Here is a 12,586-nt window from a genome sequence, read left to right on the forward strand (position 1 = left end):
GAATCCAAGAAATCAAATACATGGTTGAAGTCACCTTGCTGTCAACTACTGTTGCTACACCTACAATCTTGATGACGTGTCCTAACCTCATATCAACACACTACATCTATTCCTGAGGCCTCAACAAGCCGCCCGCTGGCAGGCCCAGAGAGCCAACAGTTCTACCTAGACCCTCTGTGTGCACTGCATGCGCACGCTCTAAGATCAGCTGCCGCCATCTTCTGTCGTCCCAACTTCAGGAATGATCAACGTATCCACCTCGTCAGGCCATACTGCCGTCGTTGTCACTGTGACACCAGACAACACCACAATCCTGCACGTATCCATCTACCCACGCCTGTCGTTGAGACCCCGCTGCGCCATGCCGTCGAGATCTGCCTTCGGCCTTGCGGGAGATGTAACACTGCTCTTTCTTTTGTCCCCTCAAACCAGCACTTACTCCAAAATGATGCCCCTAGGAGGGAGAACGGCACCACATCATCCGATTTGGTAGACCCAGATATAGAGTTACCCCTGAAATATCCCGATCGAGTTGAGGTGACCTGAACGACAATGCCTCGAGAAGGAGACGACGTCGGAGACACCGCCATCGTTAGCCAAGACCACAGTCAGATGCGATTTTTACCGAAAGTCGGTGAGACGTCCACGAACACGTTGGCTTCGTTTTCGTCTTCTACCATGACATCGGAGGGGACGGGGTCGCCGTGCGGATGCATGCAGGTCCTGCGATGGCGGTGCTTGTCGGTTGGCATGAACTCACACGAAAGCTGGAAGGATGCCGGCGTGAAGATGTTCGTCGCCTGGTTTGGCACCACCCGTATATGAGGCCGGCGGGAGGCTAGTACGATGGCGAGATACTTGGACTCATGTGTGCGATATGGCGCTGATGTGGCGAGATCAAAGGTCAATACCGGGTCCATATCAGCCAAAAACCACTTAGAGAGAGGAAAAGTATCCGGTTTTGACGGTTGAGGGACAAGATTTTTTTATTTCTGAGTTCGGGGACTATTAGAAGACAAAACTTCATTTGTGATTTTCTCGGTTCGAAAATGGCTATATTATTTAACCAAACTCCATAGGTATGTGTGTGTACCTTCCTTTACATGCAAGTTTTTTTTCTTTACAATTTTGAAACTTACAATGATTTATTCGCCAATGATATCAAAATATAAACTCGGTTTCATAAACTAGTGCCGATCCTGCTGTTCATTAATTAATGCCAAAGTTGCCTTCATCTAAAGGAACAGTAGCAAAAGGTGAGTCGTAAACTTCACCGAGAAAGCATGACACGGTACATCTGACGAGACATCATCGAATTTTCTATCATGAAAGATGAAATGTCATCACCAGATCCTCAAATTTCATATTTATGAGTGTCTACATGTTCTTTACGTCAATGTCTTTTCATAGCATTTAAAACTCACAAGTTTTTTTCCGCCAATTTACGATACCGCTATTATATATGACATTTTTCTCGGCAAAGAGTGAATTTTATTGGCTCAAATGGAGAATCAAGAGGATACAATATGCACATACACCTAACATCTACATAATTAGGATGCCCACAACCAATCCAACATACACACGAAAACACACCAACAACTAGCAAATACCATATGCATGAAAAAAAAAGAATAAAAAAAGCCGCAAAGCAATCAAATCAGCAATCGACAAACTATAACTGGGACCATATCCGCACCAACCATTAACATCATATGGAGGACAAGGATCTTCAACAGCAACGCCTTCAGTAAGGAAGTGACACTCAAGCGACGTCATCGTCGGATCCAACCACAAAAGCCATAATCAAAGTTTTCACCCTGAAGAAATAATCTGAACATATTCGCTATCACATGACATGCATCATAATTTAAAAAGTCGGTTTCATAAATTAGTGCCGATCTTTGCTGTTCATTAGTATTAGTTCTGATCTTGATGTACTGTTTCGCCGGAGCATTGAAAGGAGCAGTAGCAAAAGGTGAGTCGTAAGCTTCAAGAAAGCATGCCTCGGTGAATCTGATGAGACATCACTGAATTTTCCCTCATGAAAAATAAAATGTCGTCGCCATATATATTCTCAAAGAAAGACGCGACATTAGATGGAACTTGCCATTGTGAAAGTAGGGCACTCTGGCTATGTTCTAGACCTAGTCACATGTTTGGGAACACTTACACACATGGTTGGGGCAACCACTAGCGGCCAGCGCGTGCAGGGAAAGAAGATGCCACCATACCACCACACCACTTGACCACGGAGCAGCCGGATTGTCGCGGTAGAGTAGCAATCCAACTAACACAGTCAGGATAAGAGACAAATCACCGCCACCCACCTGCCTACACAGCTAGTAGTAGACGTGTAGATGTGTGTCCAGATGCATGGCGCCATTCATTTGCAGGAGCTCGAAACTTAATTCGACGTTGAGTCCTCCATGATCCGTCCCTCGCGGACGTACTGCTTAGGAAACAAAACCCACCGGCCATCGGCTAGCTCTAGACCTCACGGTGGTCCTCCCTCCCGAGCACCGTCTCGGACGCGCCCGCCGTGCGGTCGCCGTCGCCATGAGAGCGGTGCAAAAATGGAAGGAGGCGCGCGTAAATGCATGTCCGTTGCGTACTATACCTGCGTACGTTTAATTTGTTCCGGCGAACTGTGGAGAGTCGTGCTTTCTCCGCGGTGGTCACGCATGCATGCGTGCGGGGTCGACGGTTGGCTCCGGCCGGAGCTGCGCCGTTGCTTTCCTATCCCTAGCTTTATCGCCTGGGCCGGAGTCTACCAAATTTGTGCGCCGCTCCCTTTGGGGTTAACGTGGGTGCTAAAACTTCCTCCCAATGCTCGTCGTCAAAAGGACTTGAGCTCTTGGTGATTAGTCTTTTTCCCTGCTGCCACCCTAGGCTAGATGTTGTGCATGCGTCTCAACTGCAGCTTTTTCCGCACTTGCGTACAGATTTATGTGATGGTGGAGAGACGATCATTCATTCAAGAGTGGCATATGGATGTGCCCGAGTTGTAACAGTAACAGTAACAGTGCACTCAAGTGCTCGACCTTTCGTAATGCACAGCCGTGTCATGATCGATCTTTTGGTTTGCTCATTGACTTGTGGTACGACGTGTACAGTGCGTATACCTATACACAGTGGAATGGTTGCGATTTGAACGACGGCAACGTAACACACGTACGAATGGGTGTGTGAGCGTGAAAAATCGCGCGCGCGACGCATCTGGGAAAGTTGGAGGGCGCCGTTCCTTTCCGGCGATAGGATCATCATCATATCGGCCCCATGTGGGAATGTCCTGCGCTCCACGGCGTCAACCGCCATTTGTCGGTCGCTGCCAGGGTGCGCAAGTTAATGGCCGCCCGTCCGTCCGCGCTCGATCGGCTCCAACTCATAGCCCACCGACGCGCTGCCCCGGCCGGCACCGACGACGACTCCGGCAAGGTGGTCGGCAGGTCGATCGGTAGGTAGGTCCCGGCGTCTCGCCGGCAGCGTCAGGGAGGGGACTGCGACGCACCGTGCGTGCACGGGCGCGTACAGCTGGCTCCTCCCGTGCATCACGCGCGGCGCGCGCGATCCGATCGAGGGGCAGCTAGGGGAGCATTCACGCGCCGGTGGCCGGCCGGGCCAGCGAGCTGGTGCTCGTCAGAGACGGTGTCCCGCGCTGCGTTATATACGTACGTACGTACGGTCACGTGCTAGGCCCCGGCGTGCCTGCGCGGCTCGGCCGGTAGCGCGCGTGTCAGCGGCGTGTGGCGCCCGCGCGGGTCGTACGTCGCCTGCTTCCCCGGCACCGGCCAGCGCGGCCGTAGGGCCTCCGATCCGGCCAGCCTCGATCCGCCGATCCACTGCGCCAACGTACGCCTCGTGGTCGACGGGCTGACGGTGTGCCGGCACGCAGATCGCAACGAGACTGCGGCTCGATCTGAAGTACTACGTACGTGTACAAGTAGCCGTGTACGTAGGTTGTTGTCTATAGTACACAAGTAAGCATGCATCCAGTGGGATTTTTTTACATGCACCAGCTGGCGCGATCTGCATGCATGCTTGCGGCATTGAATTGCACTGCATGCACGGATGGATGGACCGACACCGATCGGCGGTGTAGGGTACCCATCAACTAATGCCTGGTACGGTCGTGTCATGCCACCTCGATCTAGCTAGCTGTAATAAAATCAAGCACCACACGTAATGATAATGTATAAACATAATAATGTGGGCGAATATATGCTCGGTCGGTCGATCTTGACCAAACGTAACGTTGCCCCACGTTCAAGAGCGTAATCAAATAACTATAGGTAGCTACTATAGAATCATGGCGTGAATATAAAATGTTTTTCTTTGACCAAAGTGGCGATGGAACAAGAACCAAAGCCCCGACATGAAAAGTTTGAGAACATTTGACCTCTGGCCGGCCGGAACATTACAGATGCATGCTGCCGCGCGTCCCCGATCGATCGTCGCCGTCGAGCGACAGGAGCAAAAGCGGCACGCCTGTGCACCGGGCCAGTGTGTGGGAACAAATTAACATGGGACGTTATTTTCCGAGCAGAATGATCGATCGGGAATTCGGGATGCCGCCGGGTCGCTTCGCGCTTTGCTTTTGCCTTTTCGCGCACTGTCACCGAGACTGTTCTTGATTCCTTCCGCGAGGGAGGGAGGGAGGGAGTCGATGCGCCCTACCCGCCCGCGACACGTGGCGCTGCTCCATTGGCGCGATCGATGACGACGCGGTGCGCATCCACGCTATTGTGAGGTCATGATTGCACCAGCCACCGTACGTGCAATATAATTCTACCCAGTAAATTGGTTACTTTGAAACAAAAGGTTATGCATTTTATTTCCCCTCTTGCATGGCGACTTGAGCAAAGCTTTACTTCCCTAGATCTTTGCCCCTGGCGGGGAGGGGAATTCGGATGCCTCGGCTTTGTCTGGCAGATAGGTTAGGGTTTAAAGCTTCGCCGTGATGGCCCTCAAATGGATGGTGGTACTTCTTATTCGAGTCTTCTTCTGGGCTCTGATCCACCTCAAATTTGTCCGTCGGGATGGAATAGATGGAGCTCCGGCTAGATTCCTTTTTACTGTGCATACGCAACAATGAGTTTTTGTGTCAGCTTTTCTGATCGATTCGGGGTTCAACGGCAGTGACCGCGGCTCCGCTGTGTTGTTCCTTATGGGCACACGCACAAAGACTTTCCAGTTGTCATCAACAAGGACAAGCTGGCTCCGATATTGGAGTGGCGGCAACGGCAGCTTGTTTTGATGATGACAGTGATCGTACGGTGGTCTAGAGGCCTTGATTTAATTTTTTATTCAGTTTGAGATGCTTTATACGTACTTCCCGTGAATAGACCAGAGTCTTTAAAGAAAACGGTGGAGGGGAGAGAGATTAACAGACTGTCATCGCAACTTTTTTAACAAAGTGTCGACGGATCGGCTGAAGGAGAATGATCAAAAGCAGCTCCACTAGTCACGCCTCCAGCCTACATATGACCCAGCTGTAGTCAATTCCTCTGGCCTAGTCGGCCCCGTAGATAATTCAGCTATTACCATTCCTGCTGCCTTCCTCCCTCCGGTCCCGTCCATGGAGCGGTTAACCTCTCTAGCTCCGGCCTCTACATAATCTCGACGAGAGCGTCCACTGTCCAAACAAGCGTGCTCCGCCAGGTCCCTAATTAGTTTTGAAAGCCTTGCATAGCAGGTGGGAGCTAGCTGCCATGCAAGGGCAGCTAGCTATCTGCGCGCGTAGTTTAATTCTCATCTGGCTGCCGCCGATCGAGATCCATGGAGAGGAGAGGAGGATGGCGAGGCGCGCGAGGTGGAGAAGCAGGGCACGTGCATCCATTTCCAGCTCGGCATTCCCGGCGTCCGGCCGGCCGGCTGCCGCGGCCTTGCCTGGCTGGGTAGTGCGTCGCTCGATCCGGCCGTGCGCCGGCGGCCGGCCCTTGCATGCATGTGCCTTTCTTCTCCACCGTGCACACCTCGCCTGCGCGTGCTCGCCCGCATGTTGTGGTGTCAGCTCTGCGTGATATCGGAAGCTAGCTAGCCATCGACACGGCCGGCCGAGCTTGCTGCTCCACACGGCAGGAAGCTAACCGCGGTTATTTGGTGTTTTGGTAGCAGATTGCAGTCTGCAGCAGCCAGGTATGAAACTGCGGCATATGGCTTCACTTTCGACAACACCACTCTTCTGAATTTGCCCTTGCAGATATATATGTTCTTCTCCATCTTTTCATGCTCTAAAAGAAAATCATTTTATGCTAGTACTCCCTCCGTTCCTAAATATAAATCATTTTAGAGATTCCATTATAGACTACATACGGAATAAAATAAATGAATCTACACTTTAAAACATGTGTACCTTCAACTTCAACTATGCTAGTTTTTGTTTGCCGGGAATGTGAGGCGTCGACTGTTTATCTGTTGATCACTAAATGTAATGCATAGACCTGTGACAAGGATATTTGACGAATTGTTATTCTTCTACCTTCTCGAAAAAGGGCACTATACATACGTGTGCAAATTTCTTGAACTGGTTGTGTTTTCTACACTCCATACACTTCTCTTGGGATGATTTTGTGACGATACTTGCTGAGTATGCCGGTTCAATAGTGTTGTTGCAGGTCGTATTGTCTTTTCCTCCATTTGTTTTTCTTTGCTTTTCTTGTAAGCCTATCAATTTTTATACTGTTACGCTTGCAGTTCATGTAGCCTGATAGATGCCCAGCTGATATTTTAATGTTTGCAGAAATATATGTTCAGGTGGGCCCTTTGACCTTGCTGGTTCTTCAGTTCACAAAAGATACCAAAATAGTGTACTTCAAAGCCACTTTGCATATATCTTTAAAATGAATTGTTGCTTTGCATATCTTGTCTAAATTGGCAATGAGGCCGCTCCCACAACCTGATTAGTTGTCGTATTTTTCCTTGTTCCTGGGATATCTAATCCCTACCTATGTAACTGAATTTCTTTTGCTCTCCCTCTGAAATGCATTGGCAGCATAACTGCCTTTACCCATTAAAATATATTCTCTTTTGTTAGTGATTAAATGTCTACGTCCACTATGTTATATAAGTGCGGTATATTTCTTTGTTTTATTTATCTCATTGTTATTTCTTACTCCCTTAGCCCTAGTAAATCAGATGCCCACACATATTTTTCGGTTCAGTTTTGGCATTTCATTGATAAAACTACTCCAATAGTCAAAGTTAAACTACGAAATACATAGACGTCTTAACCATTCAGTATGAGTGGTGAGCTATCCCAATAAAAATATCTGTTGCTAATTAGATTGGTTTATATGAAATTGAAAGATGTTCCATCTGATACATCAGTGTACCCGTACGCATGCAATAATGCGCAAGCTACAAAAATAGTAAACCGTCCCAATTAAGGTGCCTTGTCATTTCTGGTGAAAGAGAAGATGCCGGACACTGCACCAATTAAAGTGGCTGCAGAAGCAGAATGGCGCAATAACAGTACATGTCCAAGTCTGTTGGTTTTGCCCCACAATTTGTGTTGCAAACCTCCAATATCTGGACCGCTTAACGCGTCGGAGAGAAACAGTAGGCAGCAAGGAGCTTCGTCAAGGGGTGCTCCTGTGCTGCATGCATGCTGGCCGATGCTAGACATGGGCATGTGCACGCTGGCCAGAGCAACCGAGGCCCCGGCCGCGCGTGACGCTCCGTACGTCGGTGTACACTGAACTCCCACGTGTATATGTGCCTAGGCACTTCGTGTACACTGTACAGTATGTTTCATGGTATAAACTCCAATACTAAGGTCCTGTTTGTTTCATAAGTTCTAGAATTTTTTAAGTCCCAACTTATAAGTCTCGAGTCCCTACTTGTTTGTTTACAGGAACTTATAAATCCCGAGTCCTTACCTGTTTGTTTACAGAAAAAACTTATAAGTCTATGTTACCTCTAGTAATAAATGAATTACAGAATAGTGACAGCCGAAATAACACTTGTTCACACAAACGAATTAACACCTGTTCGTGGCAACACTTGTTCATAACAACCGAAATAAGAGAGATTACATGACAACCGAGATAACAGAGATTACGGCCCTGTTTGGTTAAGTTTTAGGACTTTTTTTAATCCCCTCAGCGTGGGCGTCCCTGGCGGATGCACTCGCGGATCATCCACCGGATCCGCTCCCTTGAGCTCTCCGAAGGCGAAGGCAGGGGGAGATGGGAATGGGAGGTCGGTCCTATGGTACGCGGCGAGGGACGAGGGCCTCAAGGCGCCGCTGCGGTGGGAGAAGAAAGCGCGGAAGTAGACACCCGGGGAGCACCTGCTCGACCCCGCCGAGCTGGAGCGGCTGCGGCAGGCGGGATGGAGGACGGGTCGGTGCGGGCCAAGTAGGCCGGGGTGACGACGAGGTGATGGAGGGCGTGTGCAGGGTGTGGTCCGGCTGCCAGGATCTTGCCGCCTGCTGGGTCGTCGAGCCGCAGGGTGGGGTGACGGAAGCCACGACATTCCCGCAGCAGCCGGCGGTGGCCGCCTCCGGTAGGCGGCACACGGGCCCTCCTACCGGCGTCGCAGTCGGCAAGCGAGCCTGCGAAGTGGCATGGTGGAGCGGACCCGGCATTGCATTCATCAGGTATGTTCTCTGCCCATATCTGTATTGTATGTCAGCCTCAAGAAGTACCCCAACTCTCACCTCGACACCGTGAAACTCAACAAGTTGTTTGTGGCCATGCTCCGTAGCAAACAGCTTCGGTGATTGATTCATATCTACCTCTATATCAGTTGACATGATTCTGCATCCAGTGTAGCATTATTTTCAAGATCTGATTTCTGAACACCTCTTGCTATAATACAGGGCCTCCCTTAGGTGGTATCATGTGAGGTACAAGGCTGAGGAGATTGTCAAGGATTTGATCGCCAAGACTCCCGAGTTCAGTGACCAGCTCTTGATGAATATCCTTCAGTACACCTGTAAGTTCTATAGCAAATGGTTGTAAGCAGTCTCAGTTCAACTAACAGTATTTGATGGATACCAAGTACTACTACCGATCATCCGTGTAAACTATCCCAACTCTATATTAGTTCTAGCAAATATTCTGATAGAAAATAATCGATTTCAGAAAAAAAACTGCAAAACTTGTAAGTTTATGCAATTATGTTGTTTTAATCTTTGCACTAAGAATTTCCATGCCTATATTTTTTAGGTATTCTTAGCAATTCGGATTGTACACTGAAATTTAGGTGCTTTCCGAGAGTTTACTGTACAATAAAATGATCTACCTTGCAATATCATTTTTTATCACAAATGAAGAAATTCAGAGCATCTAAGTCTTAAATTTATCTGCTAAAATATTGATATTTATACTTCATGTTTGGGGTTCTATTCATGAGCACTAGGCACTTCTCGACACTGCCACAATTATTCTAGAACCTCTTTAAATTTGCAATGCTCATCAGACCATGTCACGTGTCCAGTACAGGTTTTCCAGTCAACTATTCAAATTATCGACTAGGGACGATATTTTCAGTCCTACTGAGTTTGCAAAGGATGCGCCAAGCCAAGATTAATTATGATTTTTGTAAATTGCATCAGTTTACTTATGTACCTGCTCCTTAGATGATAGTGATTCAGTCATGGAAATTTCATTGCTTTCTTCGAGTGTCCGGAAAACTGATTCAACGCACGTTTGCCAGAAACTGTAGATTAGCAAGTCTAACGCGTGTTGAGCATGTCAGTCTATGTGTGGGATGGAGTGAAACTGTAGATTATGCTAGAGACGAGTTTCCAAAAAAAAGTCTTCAAGACGGCGCTGCTGCTGCTCCTTCTATGGGCAAAGTGGAGGCTGCAGTTCGAGGACTTCAAGGAGGAAAGGAAGACATGGTTGCTTCTTGGAGAGGTGAGTTGTTTTCTTGCAGAAAAATAAATCTCTAGAGTTGTTTAACTGAACCTTTTCCACTGTCATTGTTATGTTGAAAAAAAAACTTGCACGGATTTTTATTGGTCACTCAATGCCTAAGCTGTTGTTGGTTAATTTGAAATTGGACTGTACTCCAAGAGTCCATAAGATGTCATTTCCAGATGTGGTAGCTAATTTCAGAACTTAGCACCATTTTCTAAAAATAGGGCTGGGCAGTATGAGCCAACCACAGGGGAGGATATTTCAAGAGAATAAACTGATTGTAGTTGCCGAATTGGTATTAGTAAGTTGCTGTTCCAAGTTCCTAGAGAACCACTGGGGTTCTTTTGTTATCTAAAAATGCTTCTAATGTGTAATTCATCTAAAGAGTGTTTTAGTATTGTGATTCAGCCCTCCTGCAAGCGGTCATCTTGGAGCTTTCCATTGCCTCCCGCAAATGTCATCTCCCAGCTTGTGGCCTTGCCCCCAAGTTTTTTCTTACTGTAGTACGCTGCAAAAGCTTTGCTATTGGTTATTTTAACTGATCACAATACTCCAAAGAGAAACCGTGATAATAAGATTTCCCCTTTTGTGTTTTCTACAGAAAGTAGTCTCCATGCTTCTCAAATCTGGGTGCTGTTTTGTCCAGAGGCTTCCATTTACAGAGAAGCACATCGATGGAGAAAAAAGGTGTGGTGAAAGGCAATCTGTTTCAGGTACATACTCTGTACTGATTAAAACATATGAGCAAGGTTGCCAAAATGATATTCTATCTCAAAATGTTTTCTAAAACCTGGCCTCATAAATTTTGTTGTCTTATTATGAAGTACCGTACATATTTGTTCTCTACGTCTTTTTGTCCATAGCTTTTGGTTTCATTCTCTTCATTGTGTTGAGATTTTAGAAGCATTGAGCAGTCAAATGGCAAGTACAAGGAACATTATCACTATAACAGGGAGGTTGAAATAAGAAATTGAGATGATCACAAGTGAAAGTGCGTTATATCGACTAGAGGGGAGGTGAATAGGCGATTTTTATGAAAGTCTTCGAAACGTGGAAGTTTCGAAGACAAAGGATAGAAATAAACCTATTACCATGCAGCGGAAGGTAGACTACATTAGGCAAAGCATAGTCAAGTATTCAATGAAGTGAAGGCACAATGACTAATAGCAGCAATGTAGTAAGGATCAGGTAGGAAGATATTATGAAGCCAAACAGAACACGCAGTCACTCAGTGAAGACAAAAGATAGTGCAATCATACAATGACTTCACCAGGACCAACAGTAAGTGAAGGGAAGGGAAGGATGAAACCAGTGACTTGTTGAAGACAATGATTTGTTGGACCAGTTCCAATTGCTGTGACAACTGTACGTCTGGTTAGGGCGGCTAGATATTTAAATCTGAGGACACACAGTCCCGGACACCCAGTCCTGAACACGCAGCTCAGGACACCCAGTCCTCACCGTATTCCCCTTGAGCTAAGGTCACACAGACCTCGCCCAATCACTCTGGTAAGTCTTCAAGGTAGACTCCCAAACCTTCACAGACTTCGTTCACCGGCGATTCACAATGTCTCTTGGATGCTCAGAACGTGACGCCTAACCGGCTGGAGGATTCACAGTCCTCAAGTGTAATAAGTCTTCAGATCACACAGACAAGAAGAATTAAGTGATGCCTAACACCTTTTGGCTCTGGGTGGTTAGGGCTTTATCCTCGCAAGGAATTCTCTCTCAAAGGCTTCGGGTGGGTTGCTCTCAAACGACAAAAGCCGTACTCTAATTCTGAGCAGCCAACCGTTTATGGTTGTAGGGGGTGGGCTATTTATAGCCACTAGGCAACCCGACCCGATTTGTCCGAAATGACTCTGGGTCACTAAGGAACTGACACGTGTTCCAACGGTCAGATTTTAAACACACACGGCAATTTTACTTGGGCTACAAGCAAAGCTGACTTGTCCGACTCTGGACAAGATTCGCTCTCATAGTCTTCACTCGAAGACATAGATTTTGGTTAAGCATCACTTCAGTCATTCTGACTGGTTCTCTTGGACCCCACTTAACAGTACGGTGGTTCCTATGACTCAACAAAGAAGAAAAAGAACTACTATAGATCTAAGTCTTCGAGCCATAGGCTTCATGCGATGTCTTCTCTTATCATAGTCTTCGATGAGAATATCTTCATAAACCACCTTTGACATCAATGTCTTCATACATTTTTAGGGGTCATCTCTGGTAGGAAAACCGAATCAATGAGGGACTTCTACCTGTGTTATCCTGCAATTCTCACAAACACATTAGTCCCTCAACTAGGTTTGTCGTCAATACTCCAAAACCAACTAGGGGTGGCACTAGATGCACTTACAATCTCCCCCTTTTTGGTGATTGATGACAAACTAGTTGAAGTTTTCAACGGGGAATTTAATCTGTGAAATTGTAAAGGATAAGGAATTGTCTTCATAAGTTGCAAGGGCTCCCCTGAAGATGTGCATATAAGTAATTTGCTTTTGGAATGCAAATGCACATGGCAGGTTGTACTTGTGGAGATCCACTTCAACTTATGATGACAATCCACTATGCATGTGAAAGTATATGAAGATAATGACATGCATAATGGAAAATGGACGTCTGCAGAATGATCTAAGTGCGGAATTTATCGTCGTACATGCGGAATTTATCATCGCAACACAAGGTGGCAGATAAGTAGCAGACGACCATCGAGT

At 47.1% G+C, this 12,586-nt stretch overlaps 1 protein-coding gene across 2 annotated transcripts in view; it reads left to right on the forward strand.

Moving 5' to 3' along the window:
• Positions 1-7,996: 7,996 nt before the first annotated feature.
• LOC125536315 (uncharacterized) overlaps positions 7,997-12,586 on the forward strand; it is a 35,555-nt gene continuing 30,965 nt past the window's right edge. The window contains exons 1-2 of one of the 2 annotated variants that reach the window (XR_015614497.1): positions 7,997-8,602; positions 8,825-10,582. Coding sequence is in view for 1 of the 2 variants with exons in the window: in XM_087539294.1 (XP_087395420.1) it covers positions 8,190-8,602; positions 8,825-8,966 (555 nt within the window). In the remaining variant the exon portion in view is untranslated. Of the gene's footprint in view, positions 8,603-8,824; positions 11,065-12,586 lie in introns of those variants that run through there. The other variant, XM_087539294.1, reaches the window with a different exon arrangement.

This window comes from Triticum urartu, chromosome 1A (genome assembly GCF_056163025.1).
Source record: "Triticum urartu cultivar PI428250 chromosome 1A, HENAU_Tu73, whole genome shotgun sequence".
NCBI lineage: Eukaryota > Viridiplantae > Streptophyta > Magnoliopsida > Poales > Poaceae > Triticum > Triticum urartu.